At 51.5% G+C, this 15,300-nt stretch overlaps 6 protein-coding genes across 6 annotated transcripts; 5 read left to right on the top strand and 1 right to left on the bottom strand.

Annotated features, from left to right (window-relative positions):
- Nucleotides 1-2,207: 2,207 nt before the first annotated feature.
- HO173_000207 (uncharacterized protein) lies at nucleotides 2,208-3,038 on the top strand (the record flags this gene model as incomplete). The annotated part of the gene is made up of 3 exons (XM_037302158.1): nucleotides 2,208-2,619; nucleotides 2,670-2,916; nucleotides 2,975-3,038. The coding sequence occupies 3 exons, from the start codon at nucleotides 2,208-2,210 to the stop codon at nucleotides 3,036-3,038; spliced, it is 723 nt and encodes a 240-aa protein (XP_037170737.1).
- Nucleotides 3,039-3,146: 108 nt separating this feature from the next.
- Nucleotides 3,147-3,683, top strand: HO173_000208 (uncharacterized protein; the record flags this gene model as incomplete). Its single annotated transcript, XM_037302159.1, has 1 exon — nucleotides 3,147-3,683. The coding sequence occupies one exon, from the start codon at nucleotides 3,147-3,149 to the stop codon at nucleotides 3,681-3,683; it is 537 nt and encodes a 178-aa protein (XP_037170738.1).
- A 1,729-nt stretch (nucleotides 3,684-5,412) lies between these two features.
- HO173_000209 (uncharacterized protein) lies at nucleotides 5,413-6,831 on the top strand (the record flags this gene model as incomplete). Its single annotated transcript, XM_037302160.1, has 5 exons — nucleotides 5,413-5,583; nucleotides 5,639-5,743; nucleotides 5,793-6,017; nucleotides 6,069-6,211; nucleotides 6,264-6,831. 5 exons carry the CDS (start codon nucleotides 5,413-5,415, stop codon nucleotides 6,829-6,831), a joined length of 1,212 nt encoding a protein of 403 aa, XP_037170739.1.
- A 1,224-nt stretch (nucleotides 6,832-8,055) lies between these two features.
- Nucleotides 8,056-10,193, top strand: HO173_000210 (uncharacterized protein; the record flags this gene model as incomplete). The annotated part of the gene is made up of 9 exons (XM_037302161.1): nucleotides 8,056-8,193; nucleotides 8,250-8,320; nucleotides 8,371-8,394; nucleotides 8,450-8,539; nucleotides 8,600-8,616; nucleotides 8,747-8,812; nucleotides 8,917-9,297; nucleotides 9,344-9,363; nucleotides 9,414-10,193. The coding sequence occupies 9 exons, from the start codon at nucleotides 8,056-8,058 to the stop codon at nucleotides 10,191-10,193; spliced, it is 1,587 nt and encodes a 528-aa protein (XP_037170740.1).
- Nucleotides 10,194-11,685: 1,492 nt separating this feature from the next.
- Nucleotides 11,686-12,288, top strand: HO173_000211 (uncharacterized protein; the record flags this gene model as incomplete). The annotated part of the gene is made up of 2 exons (XM_037302162.1): nucleotides 11,686-11,794; nucleotides 11,906-12,288. The coding sequence occupies 2 exons, from the start codon at nucleotides 11,686-11,688 to the stop codon at nucleotides 12,286-12,288; spliced, it is 492 nt and encodes a 163-aa protein (XP_037170741.1).
- A 157-nt stretch (nucleotides 12,289-12,445) lies between these two features.
- HO173_000212 (uncharacterized protein) lies at nucleotides 12,446-13,201 on the bottom strand (the record flags this gene model as incomplete). Its single annotated transcript, XM_037302163.1, has 4 exons — nucleotides 12,446-12,533; nucleotides 12,596-12,888; nucleotides 12,940-13,001; nucleotides 13,174-13,201. The coding sequence occupies 4 exons, from the start codon at nucleotides 13,199-13,201 to the stop codon at nucleotides 12,446-12,448; spliced, it is 471 nt and encodes a 156-aa protein (XP_037170742.1).
- Nucleotides 13,202-15,300: the final 2,099 nt, after the last annotated feature.

Below are 15,300 nucleotides of genomic sequence, written 5' to 3' on the forward strand. Positions count from 1 at the left end.
GCGCAAATCTGTCCGTGAAGTCCTGATCGAGTACCTGCCATAGGTCTTCGGTCAACTACCGAAAGAAGGCGCCTTGACGATGGGTCTTCGCAAGTTGTACGAAACTACAAAGGGGGAGGAGACGCCCCTAGAGCTTAGCGCAAGCTCCCAAAAACCCAGGTCGAAAGTGAAAGTAAGAAAATCAATTAAATCCTTAGTTGACTCCCAGAAACTCGTGTCATAGTATGCTTCACTCCCATTTAGGCTTGCTATCCCTGGTGCAAGACGGCCCGACCACTCAACATACTATGTGTGCTCTACGTGTGTGTGACATGTGTTTTATTCCAGGATGGGACAATTTATGAACATAATGAACATGTATCGGGACTTCGCCACTGTCATTCTCGCTAGAAAGCGTACGACTATCGTTTCCTGGCTAAACAACCTCCCGGACTACTGTCACTTGACATAATCCGAACAGCAACACTGAGCTCATCAATCCTTCGGACCTGGCTTGACCCGTCATAGGGCGCGACAAAATTTTCAGGGATCGACCGGGAGCCAGTCATCCCCCTTTCCGAAGTACTTTCTCACGGCTGGGAGGTATGGAGAATCGTTCGGACAGTACTTGAACCTGCCCATCTGCGATGGAAGTTTATCTTCGACCACAAAATCGCCGTATCGGTAGCATGAATGGTGGGTTCTTGCCCACGATTCCAATTTGCCCCAGTCTCTGCACTGGCGACTCTGGCCGATACCGTTCGCGGGAAACCATGGATCGCGTCGTGTAGAGCGGCGTATCGTCAGCACGACACATGATATCGCCACGAAGCCAGTCTAAACAATGATTGGAGTGCTCGAAAGAATGACTCTGCGGAAGGCCGTCACGATATTCCCTAAGGGTGAGATGTAATTGCGCCTTTTGGTGAACTGTTAGTACTGAGCTATGCACGCGTGGATTGAGCCTACAAGGCAGTGAATCCCGTGGTATCCATTCAACAGATAAATTCGTTTACTGCTGTCCCACGGAAAAACATTCTCACTTGGTGGCAGACCTTCCCTTGCCGCCCACTCTTGGTCCACGGCAACTATGCCGTCGTCTGCGCTAAGGGCTTTCCAACGCTCGTCTGTAAGAGTCATGTTGTCGCTCGAATACTCGGTCACTTCTTGCCACGTAAGAGTAGTATCGACTTCTAGGTTTGCTGACGAGGAGAGTCAGAACGACGAAATGTGAACGGACGGAATTGAGCAACGGACCATATCTTGATCGATCATGATAGGACACAGCCATAAATGGTGTATGGCGAGGAAAGAACAGGATGGCGTTCAAAAGCACAGACAGAGCCAAAAGAGCAGAAGAAATGAATGCGTATCGCTTGTAACATAGTGGTTGATGTTGAGCTTTCTGTGCCAGACCGTGGTCTGATCCGGAAAACTCGTCTTCGTCTCCCAACAGACGACAATGATCTTCTTTGCAAGCCATCAAGGGAAGACAACGGAGAGTAAGATGATTGAAGAAGACGAGATCTACGGCATTGTTTTGTAAATCTGAATGAAAGGAGGCCCTTCGTCGATGAGAGAAAATCGCAACCACTCCACTGTAACAGTCATACAAGGTGATCGGAGATGGACGAGTCTATTTCTGTTTGGGATCGTCGGTCGATTCGCAAGGCGAACAGTTCGCTTCTTTTGCCCCTATCAATCGAAATTTATTGGAAGTCAGATGTGGAAGGCTGTGTTCCCCTTGCATGCTCGGTGCGCAGCTGACAAGCATTGGTTCTTGCTTTGCTACTGGATTTGATTTGATTTGATTTGATTTGCGCGGAAATTTCATCGGGGATGCCTTTTGTTTACATTGGCATATGATTGGCACAGGAGCATATGCATCAGATCAAGGCGACCGGTGAACTGTGGGGTCCGCATGCCTTCGTCCGTCCCACGAGGCCCACTTTTTCAAACGAAACGCTTATGCATGCCGTGCATTTGGGATGCAACCTCATCAATACACGTAAATTACAATTCGTTTCATCGATTTGCGCTTCGGTCCTATGACGCCAGAGCACGCTCTAAGTCTTCAAACCTGGCAACTCACTTCCTTGACGGGGGGATGAGAAATATCGCCTGCAGCACCAATCAGCTCTATTTTCCCTCCTTTGGCCTGCCTAGCAAAGCTGCTCTCTATATTCACTCCCTCCAATTCAGGTCTATCTCGACTGTTACACCACACGATGCCGCTCCAGCTCGCAGAAGTCACATCTGACTCTGATTTCGATATCATAATCCCCCTTCTGTGGCTCTCCTACGAGAGCCCTCGCATTCCATTCCTCCCTCTCCTTTTTCCAGTTGAGGACGAAAGCGCCGAGGCGCGTGAAAAAGCTGTTCAACGCACAAAGGAAATAATGATACACATGCATCATGCCGACCCAAGTAGCCATTGGTTTAAAGTGACGGATACCGACAGTGACACAATAATTGCCGGAGCACGCTGGCATGTCCACGAAGTCGATCCGTATTCAGGCGCGCCCGAGAAACCATTTGTCGTCACCTCATGGCCGGACGGAGACCGTCGAAAATTTGCAACCATGAACATAGGGCAGGTCATACTTCCTCGGATGAAGAGATACAGGAGGCCCCACCTCAGTAAATGCACAACCTTCCGCCTGCGAACAGTGGCTGACCAGGAATCAAAGATCTCCAAGTATGTTTCACTCATCCCGATCACCGACGTCGTGGAGCCGGCAGTTTGATCATGAATTGGGGCGTCAGCAAAGCGGACGACCTAGGGGTGCAGTCCTTCATCGAAGCAACCGAGGTAGGAAAAGAGTTGTACGGGAAGTACGGATTCGTCTTGGTCAGTATCGACACCGTGGACACGAACATCCCGGATCCAAGTGAAGACTGGAAAGACATGGAGAGGCGGTTCAAGGCAAATCCATGGTGGGTTGGTTTTCGAGCCTGAAAGGGATAATGGACGAGCACTGACCTTCTTCCATAGGTACTGCATGTGGAGACCTGTCAAAGGGAATTACGAAAAAGGGAAGACGAACCTTCCGTGGTAAAGGCAATGACGCTTGTAGTGTCTCCAAGCACGCGTTTAGCGATTTACGTGTATTCGAGCACGATTGCACAACAAACGTAACACGGTCTCTAGCGAAGATTTCGCCCCAATGAATGGAGCTCGTTCAAGATCCACCACCTTCGTGACTGTCATCCTTGCCCAAGGCGTAAACAGTGAAACCCCGCACGATTCCAACCTAACGTACAAGCGTAAGGAGCGAAAAGACACCCACATCCTCCACCTCGCGACCCTTGACCCCAAACCCGTTCGCGATCCGCCCCATGACACGGCCCTCCACCCACCGCATCCTCAGGCGACACCATCCCGCGACGGTCCGGAGCGATTTCAGATCAAGACCCCGGGGTCAGCCGGGACCCCGTCGGTGTCGGAGTCCCGTCTGCCGAACCACCCCAACCCTTCCCCCCCGGGTGCGCCCGCCGCCCTTTCGATCCCCACCGACACATCCTCCCGCGTCGCGTCCGGGCCCCGTTCGACCACCCGCGCCGCCTCGAGGGGACGACCGCCGCGCGACAGGGGCTCCGTTCGCCGGTCCGGACCGTGCGGCGGGGCTCCGCCGAGACCGAGGGCGAGGGCGGCTCCGAGGACGCAGATGGCGAGGTGCATCTCGGACGGAGGATGTCTTTGATGCTGGTCGGTTTCGCTCTAGAGGGTTGGAAAGGGGTGGTTCGAGGATCGCGATACCGGTTTGTTAGATTTGCTGTGGGGAATGTGACGGGGTGTTCGGCGGGTGGAGGAGGAGGAGGTAAAGGTGAGGTGAGGTGAGGTGGGACTGCGTTTGGGCCTTTGTAAAATCCACGATCTCAGACCGTCCAGATGACTTTATATACACCCGTGTGCCCCGGCGATCCCCCGACCGAGATGCCGGAACCCACACAATTATGCAGGCGGTGGCCGTTTGATTGGTTCAGAGAATGTTCATCATCCCCGTCGAAGATCGTCACCCGTGATGGTGGAGTGGAACCCCCTGCTTTCTCGGATGGGGGTTTTTTTGGCACCGTGGCACGGCTTTTGGGGAGGGGGTCGGCCGAGAGGATCAAGGCGAGGGCTAAGGTAGGCGGGAGTGGGGTGGGGTTCTGGCTAAGGTGTCGCTGTGGTGGGAGTAAGTAGAGTTTCTTTCGTGTGCTGCTGACCGTTCGGAGCTGCCTCATGAGCCGGCCCCCTAGCGTTAGCGTGGTCAAAGGGACTGCAATTCCTTGGCATTCTGAGGTCGCATCCCCACCTGATAGAGGACTAGATATCACAGATGATTAAACGTTAAATAGACGAAAGTCAAATCCCTTATTATCGCGATTCTAACGGTGCTAAAAGTATAAAAATGTATTATAGAATTGTCGAGATACATAGAATACAAATGATTGAAGATTGTTGAGAGCCACCAGGAGCGGCTTTTAGCCGTTGAACTACGATTCTTGAATCTCTTCTACTGTATCTGGAGGAAATATCATCGAATCCATAAAACCATATATAGCAATACAACCGCGGTAACGAGAAGATCAACGTCCATATATTTAATTGTTGTATATCTGTAATATTCAATAGGTACAATACTCTATCAGTTGGGGGTTGCGATTTGCTTCGAGCACCGCTACTGCAACAGGAGCACTCTCATTCTTACCCGCAAGCCGTACCCGTTCCGGACTTGGCGCCGCACGCCCGCATATGCATATGCATGCACTCTGGACAGCCAGCATTGAAAACGCGCCGATTGGCCTTCGGCACAGGCCGGGGGGTGGAAAAACCCCCATCGGAATTCCTTACCGTAATGCGTGTATTTAAAGATAGGCTTCGTTCGTTCGTTACACCGAGCGAGGCTATCTTCTTTGACCCGATCCAATCGTGACGATTCCTTATCATCCGAGGCCCGAGAGTCACATCGGCTGAACGGGGCGAAGAAGAGAAGATGACTCCTTCGTACCTAGGTAGGTATGTCAGACGCTCGGATTCCTTCTGCTGCTTCGGGGCGTGGTGCATGCGTGTCAACGTTTTGTGCCGTCGGGACACAGGACTGGTTCTGATGACGCGGGATAGCCTCGACTTCGTTGAGGAGTGGATCTGCTGATCGAGAATGGGGTGTAGCTTTATCTGGCCAATGGGTAGAGGGTCTTTGCCCACTGCTGGGTGGCTGAGCTGCGTTGCCCAGAAAAACGCAGAGATCGCCTTGGAGCTCCGCACACTCTATCTTAAGGAAGGCTTGGCTCATGATTGTCTTGTGAATCTACCTGGATTTTGGCTTTTCGTTTGGACCCCATACGCTTGGCTCGTGTATCTACCTAAATGTGTCATTTCACTTTCGTCCTGCTGGCTTCTGATTTCCACCAACGTTGTTGCAGAGAACGCTCGCAGAACGTAAAATCATGTCTGCTGCCATCCCGTCAGACAGCGACGACAGCTACGGCCGAATCGTCAATGTGATCTCATGGATACTCTTGTGTGTAATGGTTCTTACGGTGGGAACTCGAGCTGCGACGAAGTGGACCTTGATCCGTCGGCTCGAAGGAGATGACGTTCTCGCCCTCATTGCTTTCGTGAGCCCTCTGCGGTTGGGAGGAAATCGGTCATTGTACTAAGCCAGCCCTCTAGACATTCAGTATCGGACAAACAGTTGCATTGTCAGAAGCGATTGCGAATGGGCTTGGAGAGCATCTTGGCACACTCAGCCCGTCGCAAGTCAGAAATTTCCAGCAGGTATGTCATTTCAAAAGAGAATGCTGTGTGTTGCAGCTGATCCTAGCAGTCAGTCTACGCTGCTGATTTATTGTACATCGTTGTCTTATGGTCGGCGAAAACGTCTGTACTCTTGCTGGTGAGGCAGATTACTCCAGTCGCATTGCACAAAAGGATTACACTTTACGTGGGTTGTGGACTGGCCCTGTGGGCAGCAGTTGCAATTCTCGCAGCGGCTGTGCAATGTCACACACCGCACGTGTGGCAATTTCTTGACAATCAATGCTTCGATCGTGTGAGACCCATCCGCATGGGTAGAGCTTTATCCGTGCTGACATGGACAAAGTATGCATTCTGGATTTACCTTGGTATTTCCAGCATCGTCGGTGATACTGTTCTGATCGTAATACCTATCGCCATCTTTTGGAACGTCCAGATCGACCGAAGGAGAAAGGCGACTGTATGCGGTTGCTTTGCTTCTCGGATTCTGTAAGCCTGCCGGATTTGCAAGACAAGCTTGTGCCGCCTAACCTCTTCATAGGGTGATCGTAGCCACAGGACTACAGCTGGGCTTCAGTGGGCGAGCGCACGGCTCAACGGACCTAACACTCGATCTGTGGCCTCCAGCTCTATGTACTCAGTTCGTCCAGAATCTGAGCATCATGACGGCCTGCGTTCCGTACCTCAAGCCTTTCTACCTCGGACTTGAATCAGGTATGATTCGGACTGATGACCTTCGAAGGCACGGTCTGATCGGAACCTACGGATATGGAGATGACGAATCGGCAAAAGTCTCCAGCAGACGCGGTCCCCCGAACACTGTGGGTTCGGCAAAGAGTACGACTTCCCACGAACTCCGCAGTTTAGATGTCGAGACCGCGGCCAGAAGCGCTCAGCTCAACCCGAATAACCTGGTAGCCGTCGAAGCCAGCAGTGGTGTCAAGGCCGCGGATTGGGACCAAGAAAGCCAGACCAGTCAGTCTAGGATCATCAAGCAGACCAGAACGTGGGGTGTCGATTTCGAGAGCCAAGACTCCAACCCCGAAGGTTTACCTGTGCCAGCCTGGACGCAAGGGACCTGGGGGAAATCTTCGTATCGAGCGTCGTAAGGCTTTTCACACTGGGGGCCCACCTTACGGGGCAAAGATTAGAAGGGGGGGGCCCTGGTCATCAGTGGTCCTACCCCGCCAAAAGTGTATCAACCAGGCTGTGCGACTGTCATCGTTGACCCGGCAAGTCGTCCTTGGGGATTATGTAGATAAGATTTCCTGTACTTTTTTAAATACTTATCTAAAACTATAAAAAGGATTTGAGTTCGAGACGCGAGTGCTGTATGTATGTAGATCAGCCATGTCGGCGATAGTTGCCTGTACCAGTACCATCATGCGCATGCGGGCACTCGTCCAGTCAACGATTGAAGAAGGAAGGAGCGACCGTATCGCAGAAACCCCTAGCGTACACAAACCCCTTGACGAAAATGTAAAGTAACGTAGGTAAGGTTTCGGCGTCCTCCAACCAGAGCAGACCGTCCCAGTCCACCTCGTCCAGCACACGGGACCCGATGCGAAAAAACTCTGGTGGAATTATCCAAGCGAACAAGAAACGCGCACTACTGCACCGTTCTTGTGCCGATCGTCCTGAATACAGTTTCGCTTCAAGGTGTCCCGTGCTGCATGCTGTGCTGGGGGAAAAAAGTGGACGAGGTGGACTGGGACGGCATCCGGGGTTACATTGCATACTTCAAATGCTGCACGCGACACTACACGACACGACACGGGGGCTTGTCTGTTGGGAAATGCGCCGGGTCCGTCATCCCATGCCCCTTTTCCCCTTTTTCCTTTTTCCTTTTTCCTCATCTTTGCTCCACCGACCGAGGCTGTGACCACGATCATGCATGCATGCAGCCAGGAATGGCACGGAGCTGAAGGTGGTAGGATCATGTGGTGTGGCCGCTAGTGTGGGGGAGGGGGGGATGTCAGACGTTGCGGACCGTCTTGGGGCTCGAAAGGGATTGGCTCCTCCTTCTCGGATCGATCCACGGTGCGCGATTGCGTCGCTCACCCACATGGCGGCGCTCCTTCGGCGATGTTTGCCTTTCCCGGTCGAATCGCGATGGCGCAACCTCGCTTTCGAACCCTTACAGGGCTCGTAGGGTTCTTGACGGATTCGGGAGCCCACGATCGTTGCACCTGTCCCGCCGCGACATTATACTACACCCCTTTTCCCCGATCTTTTTTTATTCTTTCTTTCCAGCCGTGTTCTCCCTCTGCTTGGAACTTTTCGTTCGTTTTCCATGCGATTGTGCGATTCGGTCTGGTTTGCGGAAAGACACCATGGCGAAAGACTCGCTGGAAACGTCCGACCAATTCAAGATGGTGGAGATCCGAGACGATCGGCAAACTCGGCAGCAAAAGTCCGTCGAACAAGATCGCGAGGATCTAGCCCGCATGGGCAAAAAACAGGTGTTGAAAGTGCGTCCCAAGTGTCTGAGAGTGACGCATATACATTCAATGCTGAACCGCTGTAGAGGCAGTTTGGCCTAATGTCCATGCTTGGCTTCGGCTGCATAGTACTGAGTACTTGGGAAGGCGTATTAGCGTGAGCCAAACCCCTGGTCGAACTCGACAGCCCAAGCTGAAAGACCATAGCTTGTTCGTTGTGGGATTTACCAAGTAAGAAGCGAAATCAAGCAACAGGAGACGGAGTGGACGCTGAATACTTCCTTAGCGGAGGCCCAGCAGGGCTAGTATACGGATATCTTCTCACATGGATCGGCACGCTTTCAATATTCATCACTTTGTCAGAGCTGGCATCTATGTGAGTTCCAAATAGCAATGTGTGACGGCAGTATCGGTGGCTGACTGCCTCGAATCTTAGGGCGCCAACAAGTGGAGGTATGTGACTAATCACCCATCCCATATCTTGACAAAGGTGTTCGTCTTCGTCTCAAAAATCATCAAGCAAACGAAGAGCCAGACCAAGGAATCGGAGAAATGTGCAAAGTGGGGTCCTGACTCAACCTAGGTCAATACTATTGGTGTGCAATGCTCGGACCTCCTCAATACGGCAAGGTTCTCAGCTATATCACCGGTGCGTCAGCGTTTCCATTCTCTCAAATTTCTCGATGTTGTCTGTCTTCTAGTCTTCGCTAAGTCTTAATGGAAGGGAAGCGTTACAATACTGATGAATGACAGGCTGGTTGACTGTTTTCGGTTGGCAGGCTAGTGTCATCTCGGCTTCATACCTTACTGGAACAATGATCCAGGGGCTTCTCATTCTGAACTATGCGGATTATGACCCGAAGCCATGGCAAGCAATGCTTCTGATGTGGGCTTGTCTTCTGGTTGCCGTCCTCCTGAACACGCTTGTCAGCAACTTCTTGCCCAAGATTGAAGGCGCCATTCTCATATTTCATGTGGTTGGATTCTTTGCAATCTTGATTCCCTTGGTTTACCTTGCTCCGGGGCATGGACCGGCTTCTGAGGTTTTCACCACCTTTCTGAATGAAGGCGGCTGGGGTACTCAGGGGCTGTCGTTCTGGCTTGGAGTCAGTAGCACAGTTTTTGCGTTCCTTGGTAAGTCCTCCTAAGTCACCTATCATCGAGGCTAATCATGGCCCAGGTGCGGATAGTGTTGTCCACGTAGGTTTTGTAACCCTTTTTGGTATCGACTCTATTGATCGAAGCCATAGATGTCCGAAGAAATCCAAGGCGCATCTGTCAACGTGCCACGGGCGATCATTGGAAGTATCGCTATCAATGGCGCCCTTGGCTTCGGTATGCTCCTAGCTGTGCTGTTTACCCTCGGAGATGTGAAGGCTGTCCTTGGAACGGATTATATCTATCCCTTCATTCAAATTTTCCTCCAGAGCAATAACTCGTCCGGCGGAACTACGGCCATGACGGCAGTTATTCTCGCATTGACTTTCCTCTCGACCATTGGACTCGTAGCAACCTCATCGCGAATGACGTGGTCCTTTGCGCGAGACCGCGGCCTTCCTGGGTGGAGATATCTTAGCAAGGTAAGCTGGTGGACGAGATGTCTCCAAACAGTCTCAGATCTCAAAGAGCTGACTTTCGATTTTGATCAATTCCAAAACTTCCATACCAGTCGTTGCAATCCTTGTGACAACATTCATCTCCGTCCTTTTGGACCTGATCGAACTTGGATCTGCTACCGTCTTGAACATCCTCATTTCTCTTGCTATCAACAGTTTCTACGCCTCTTACCTTATATCGGCGGCGCTACTCCTTTGGCGCCGTTGCAGTGGGCATGTGAAAGCTCATGGCGCTGCCCAGAATCCACTGCCGAGCACCGAGGGTTCCCCGGAGCTGGCGTGGGGGCCATGGAGGGTTCCGGGGTTTCTGGGAGTCGTCAACAATGCTTATGCATGCATCTGGATGGTGATAATACTGTTCTTCAGCAGTTGGCCCAAGACAACCCCCACAACCGCCTCGACTATGAATTATAGCATTTTCATCACGCTTTTCGTGGCCATCGTCAGCGGGGTATATTATGTTGTGTGGGGAAGGAAGACGTATACAGGCCCGGTGGTCGAACTGGCCTTGCCAAAATAGATACCATGTGTCATAGATGTCTTAGACCATTTCCCATTCGGAAAGGAAATGTGCTCAGCGAAGTATACGCATAAAGAATGTATATACATCTCCGTCAAGAGCCGGAAAATATCTCGCGTCAAAAGCGTCAAAGACCTGGAAGAAATACATTCCACTCCGAGGGCCGAAGGTAAAATTCCCGCCACCTAAAATCAGATATTTGCTACCACCTACCCTGGAAATCAAAGAAAGAGAAATTGAGGTTGAAAATAGCAACATACCTACTAGTAATGATACACCGCAAAATCGGCGACGGCGCTAACAATATCGTGATGGACGTAAAGACTCTTATTTACATGTACAGTACATGGGTTGATGATCGATTCCACAGATATCGTGATAGCGCGAATACTTACGGTGGATGTTGATTGTAAACAAATAGGGGAGAGGATGATCATTCCTACAATCTTCTTAAAAGGCGGAATTCGTGGCATAGCGCTCTCTTTTATACCCGGTGGCGCTTATGAGGTCTAGATTATTTGCTTACGCTTTTATCGTTGCTGTCCAGAAGTGAGTTCTTTGATAGAGCGAGGACACCAATAAATCCTTCCATTTAGCCGAATATCGGTTAATCTATTGGTGTCCTCGCTCTATCAAAGAACTCACTTTTGGACAGCACTAGTAAACAAATAGGGGAGAGAGGATGATCATTCCTACGAATCTTCTTGAAATGGCGGAAGATCGCGGCATAGCGCTCTCTTTTATACCCCGAGGTGGCAGCTACATGGAAGCTCACGTAGACTAATGATGCTGTGCGAGAGACCGCGCTTCTAGGTATCGGATCTGGGAGGTTAGTGGGCAAGATGGATGAGGGTAGAGTACAGAGGTCTGCACCGAAAGTCCTGCACCCGCACTAGTGCAGCCCTAACCCTATTATTCTTTCGTAAAGGGCCCTGTAGAGGGGAAGCCTAGAAATATCTTCTCACAGCGCATGGATGGGACTTTAGGTACTTCTTTTGGCTTGATAGGGGTATTAAGCCCCGAAACCTGGCTAGAGGCTAGGTGCGATTCCGAAGAACTCCAGACGCATTGTCCAGGTAGCCCTTTAGGTGGGGCGTTATCCGAAGTCTGAGCGCAAGAGTCTTGGCGGGTGCAGGACTTTCGGTGCAGACCTCTGTAGACTGGGCACTAAAAGCGGCAGCCTCGGGTGAGTCCCCTTAGGGGCACAACTCCGTCGTCTTCAGAAGCCAAAGCCCTGAACATAAGTACCGTAGCCGACCTCCAAGCCAATTACCAAGATCCCCCAACAACCGACACCGATTCCTCCCAGTCATCGCCACCGCGACAAGACCGCGAACGGGGCGTAAAACATCCCCAACCGGATTGACTTACCAGGAAAAACCGACAATGGACCAACGCCAAGCGCAAGTCGACATCGACAGACTCTCCGACCGCGACAAGCGCGACCTGCAGCAATCCATCAACAACGAGATGCAAAAAGCCAAGATCCAAGAATGTGCGGCCCGCCAGTCTCCCCCTCCTTCTCCCCTTGCTCACTCGCGCGTCTTTGACCTTCTGCCACCCCCCCCCCCCTCTGCCCAAAAGCGCTGACGAACGACCCGTCCAGCCGTGCACGAACTCACCGACATCTGCTGGACGAAGTGCGTCACGGGGGCCATCTCGTCGAGCGGGCTGGACCGGAAGGAGGAGCCCTGCGTGCGGAATTGCGTGGAGAGGTTCTTGGACGCGAATGAGGCTGTGCTGAAGCATTTGAGCGTTATGCGAGGGCAGGGGGGGTGTGAGGAGGGTTGTTGGGGAGGAAATGGAGGAGGAGGAGGGGGGGTTGACGGTGGGCAGTTGGTTGGACCTCTGTGGATTTCTACGAGTTGGGGATCGGTGATCGGGGCGGGATTATACGGAAGGATGAGTGGGGATAGTGGTGGTATGGATGGATTTTTTGTACGATGGGCGTTGCAATATTCGATCTGTACGGGGCGTTGGGGAGCATAGGAGAGTCTCCTCTTCTTCGTGAAGTATCAAAATGGGCTGGTATCAATCATGGTGGATCTGGAGAAGTCGAGACCGGGCGAATCGTGAAAAGCTGTGGGATGTTTCGACTGCATGAGCCTAGCTAACTCCGTTGTCTTTGCCACATCACTTCCCGGGTCTAGACAATGTTGAGCTTCGTCGCCGCAATATCCAGTGCGTCCACATCCGGTGTCAACCTCGCATATGCCTTCTTCGATCCATCAGGCCTGTAGTATGTTATTAGCTAATCTCTTCTCTCTGCCACAACCTTCTGTTCTTGTAGACATACCTGACCAACGTATTAATCTTCACGCAATCCACATCATACAGCTTCTTCAAAGCCTCCTTGATCTGCCTCTTGTTCGCCTTGACATCGCAAATAAACACCAGCGTATTGTTCTCCTCGATTTTCTTCATCGCGCTTTCGGTATTCAGAGGGTTGATGATGACTTTGTGGTGATCCAAGCGAGCCTCATGCGGGACGGATTTGCGCGGGTATTTGGGCGAGCGGGAGAGTTGGAGCGTCTTGGGTCGGTGGAAGGAGGTTGTGAGGCGGACTTTGCGGGCTTTCTTCGAGTGGGCCTGGAAATGTAGGGATTAGAGGAGTGTAGAGGAGGTTGGGGGGGGACGTACGCCTTTCAGGGCAGATTTCGCGGCCAGGCTGGCTTTGGCATTGTGCTTGCCGCCGATGGGCGCTGTAGATGATCGAGTCAGCACATGCACGCATGGCCCCGAACGCCGTCCAGAGTCGAAAGGTCGCAGGAGCTTCGTGCTGCTGGCATGTTCCCACTTGCTCCCGACGAAAAGCGGTGACAGTGTGCAGCTTCTGGGTATCTGTGTGATACAGGAACGGAGGGATGTACTGACCCTTCTTGCTGGCTGCTTTTGGCGCCATTACTGCTGTTGTGATGTGTCGGCGTCCCGTGTTCAATACAAGTGTGAGTTCAAGAAATTCAAAGCCAAGCCTTCTTTGTGGGTTGCGCTAGCGAAGCGCTAGAGCCGAGGTTTCGTCGCTAAAATCTACCGCTGTTACGGGTGGAGTACAGAATGCTTTTCGTGAAGAGTTATTATAAATGTCTGATGATAGGGCTCTTGTGGCAGAAAAAGAACTGTTACGCCTCGAAGACGATGGGTTTTTTGACGCTACGCAAACGTTATACTTCGTCATGCTACACTGCTCTATCAGCAATCAGCGATCCCTTAGAGCGGTACTGGGATGAATCAGAATTTGAAGAGATGTGGAGTTCTCGGCAATCCACAATACGAGATTCTTCTTTGGCAACCTTGATAGGCACCTTGAGCCCTGGAAACCAAGGGAGTCTTGGGACCAAAGCTCGGATGAATGGAAATGACGGCCGTGCCCTTTGGTTGTTGCTATGGGCCACTATATTCTTTCCTGGGTTGGAAGGAACGGTAAGAATAATCCAGGATGGAGGGAGACTACACCTATGTGAAGGGCAACTGTAGAAGATGGTGTCCAGGATGCCAGTCTTGCTCTTCGAGTGGTCGGGCCAAGGCTTTTTCAGAAGCCGCGGTCAACGTTTCTTCGAAACCATTGATACATATGTGGAAATCCGCCGGATGGTACAAAGATCGCATTCAATCTGAGGAAGAAAACCCTCTTCCCTTGATATCTACAAACGATCTTTTACTCACCACTGCTAAGTTATCAGTGGCTCTTCCTCGTACCAGCCCCGTTGATGAGGCACAACAAAAATTGGCATTTTCCTTGAGGTTCCCTCCGAATGATCGAAGTCAGATCCATAGGCTGGCAAAGAAGAACACCGAGGACATTCAGACGTTGTCGGAGAATTCACTACTAGAATTCTTCGCTTTCGCTCGCCTTGGAAAGCTGTAATACTCGGCTGCTGGCGGTCAGTGCTAATTAGGGGATCAATTGACCGTCAACGACGGTGTCGGTCTTAGCGTACTCTGACTCGCTTCTTATTGCTTTCAATTGGCTGGGTCTAGCGAGACGCCTATAAGGCTTGGCTTGATATGGCAGGTAGGCATTGAACATATGAAAATCTTGCCGTTTCAGCTGAAGGGATTCGATCACGAGATGCATATATGCTGCATATCTATTGGCGCTCCAGTGCCATGGCATCTTTTCAGGATGCGTGCCTTTTATCCGGCTCCATGCTCCACATCCCCTGCCGTACTATTGCTACCAATTGAAGTTATAAAATGGACCCCCCCTTTCCACCTTTTGTGTCCAGGTTTGAATCCTCGAGTCAAAGGCCGACATCCCAGCTCTCGCTCAATCTTCTCCGAAAAGACATAATGAAATTCCAAGCCACCATCTTCACCTTCCTCGCAGGCATACTCGCCGTCGCGGCGAGTCCCGCCGCAGCTCCTGTCCCATATTTCTGCCCTGGCGCGCCCGATCAGTGTTGGTCTTCTCCAGTTTTCGTCTCCCCGGTTTGACCACTTCCGTTCTGAGACAGACTTTTCAACCATGTACAGGCGTCTGCGATTTAGCAGGCTACACTCCGACCGCCGGGTACGCACAAACATGCAGCAAGGCCGACTGCGCTAGCGGCTATGAGTGCTACACCCTTGTGCGATGTCCCGTGAGCTGCTCCCTCCGCGGTTTCCTTTTTTCCATTATAGCTGATGTGTCTGCTTGTATGGCAGATTGGGAGGGGCGGGATTCCACCAGTAAGTTCTTCAGGCAGTATCTGACTTGTATCCCACGAGCTGACGATCTTTTCCAAGGAGAACGGGTGCTAGGCTTCTTGACAGGCACTCTCAGGACATTGAGGCTTCGGGGCAGGGAAGTCGCGGGTGAGGATTTGGACAGATTGGGTGGAACAAAGTAGTTGCCTGTGAGACTATTCAGATAATCGAATTCTACTCTTTTTCATCCACCTCGCAAGAATATGTACTATCTGGGCCCTGGACGATTTAGCCAACAAGCAACGACGTACATTTGGGCATACGGATGCTTCTTTTTATCGAGAAAAAAGTCTTAAGATAGAACTTACATTGCCG

Source organism: Letharia columbiana (genome assembly GCF_014066305.1).
Source record: "Letharia columbiana isolate WasteWater2 chromosome Unknown Sc0000000_s0, whole genome shotgun sequence".
NCBI lineage: Eukaryota > Fungi > Ascomycota > Lecanoromycetes > Lecanorales > Parmeliaceae > Letharia > Letharia columbiana.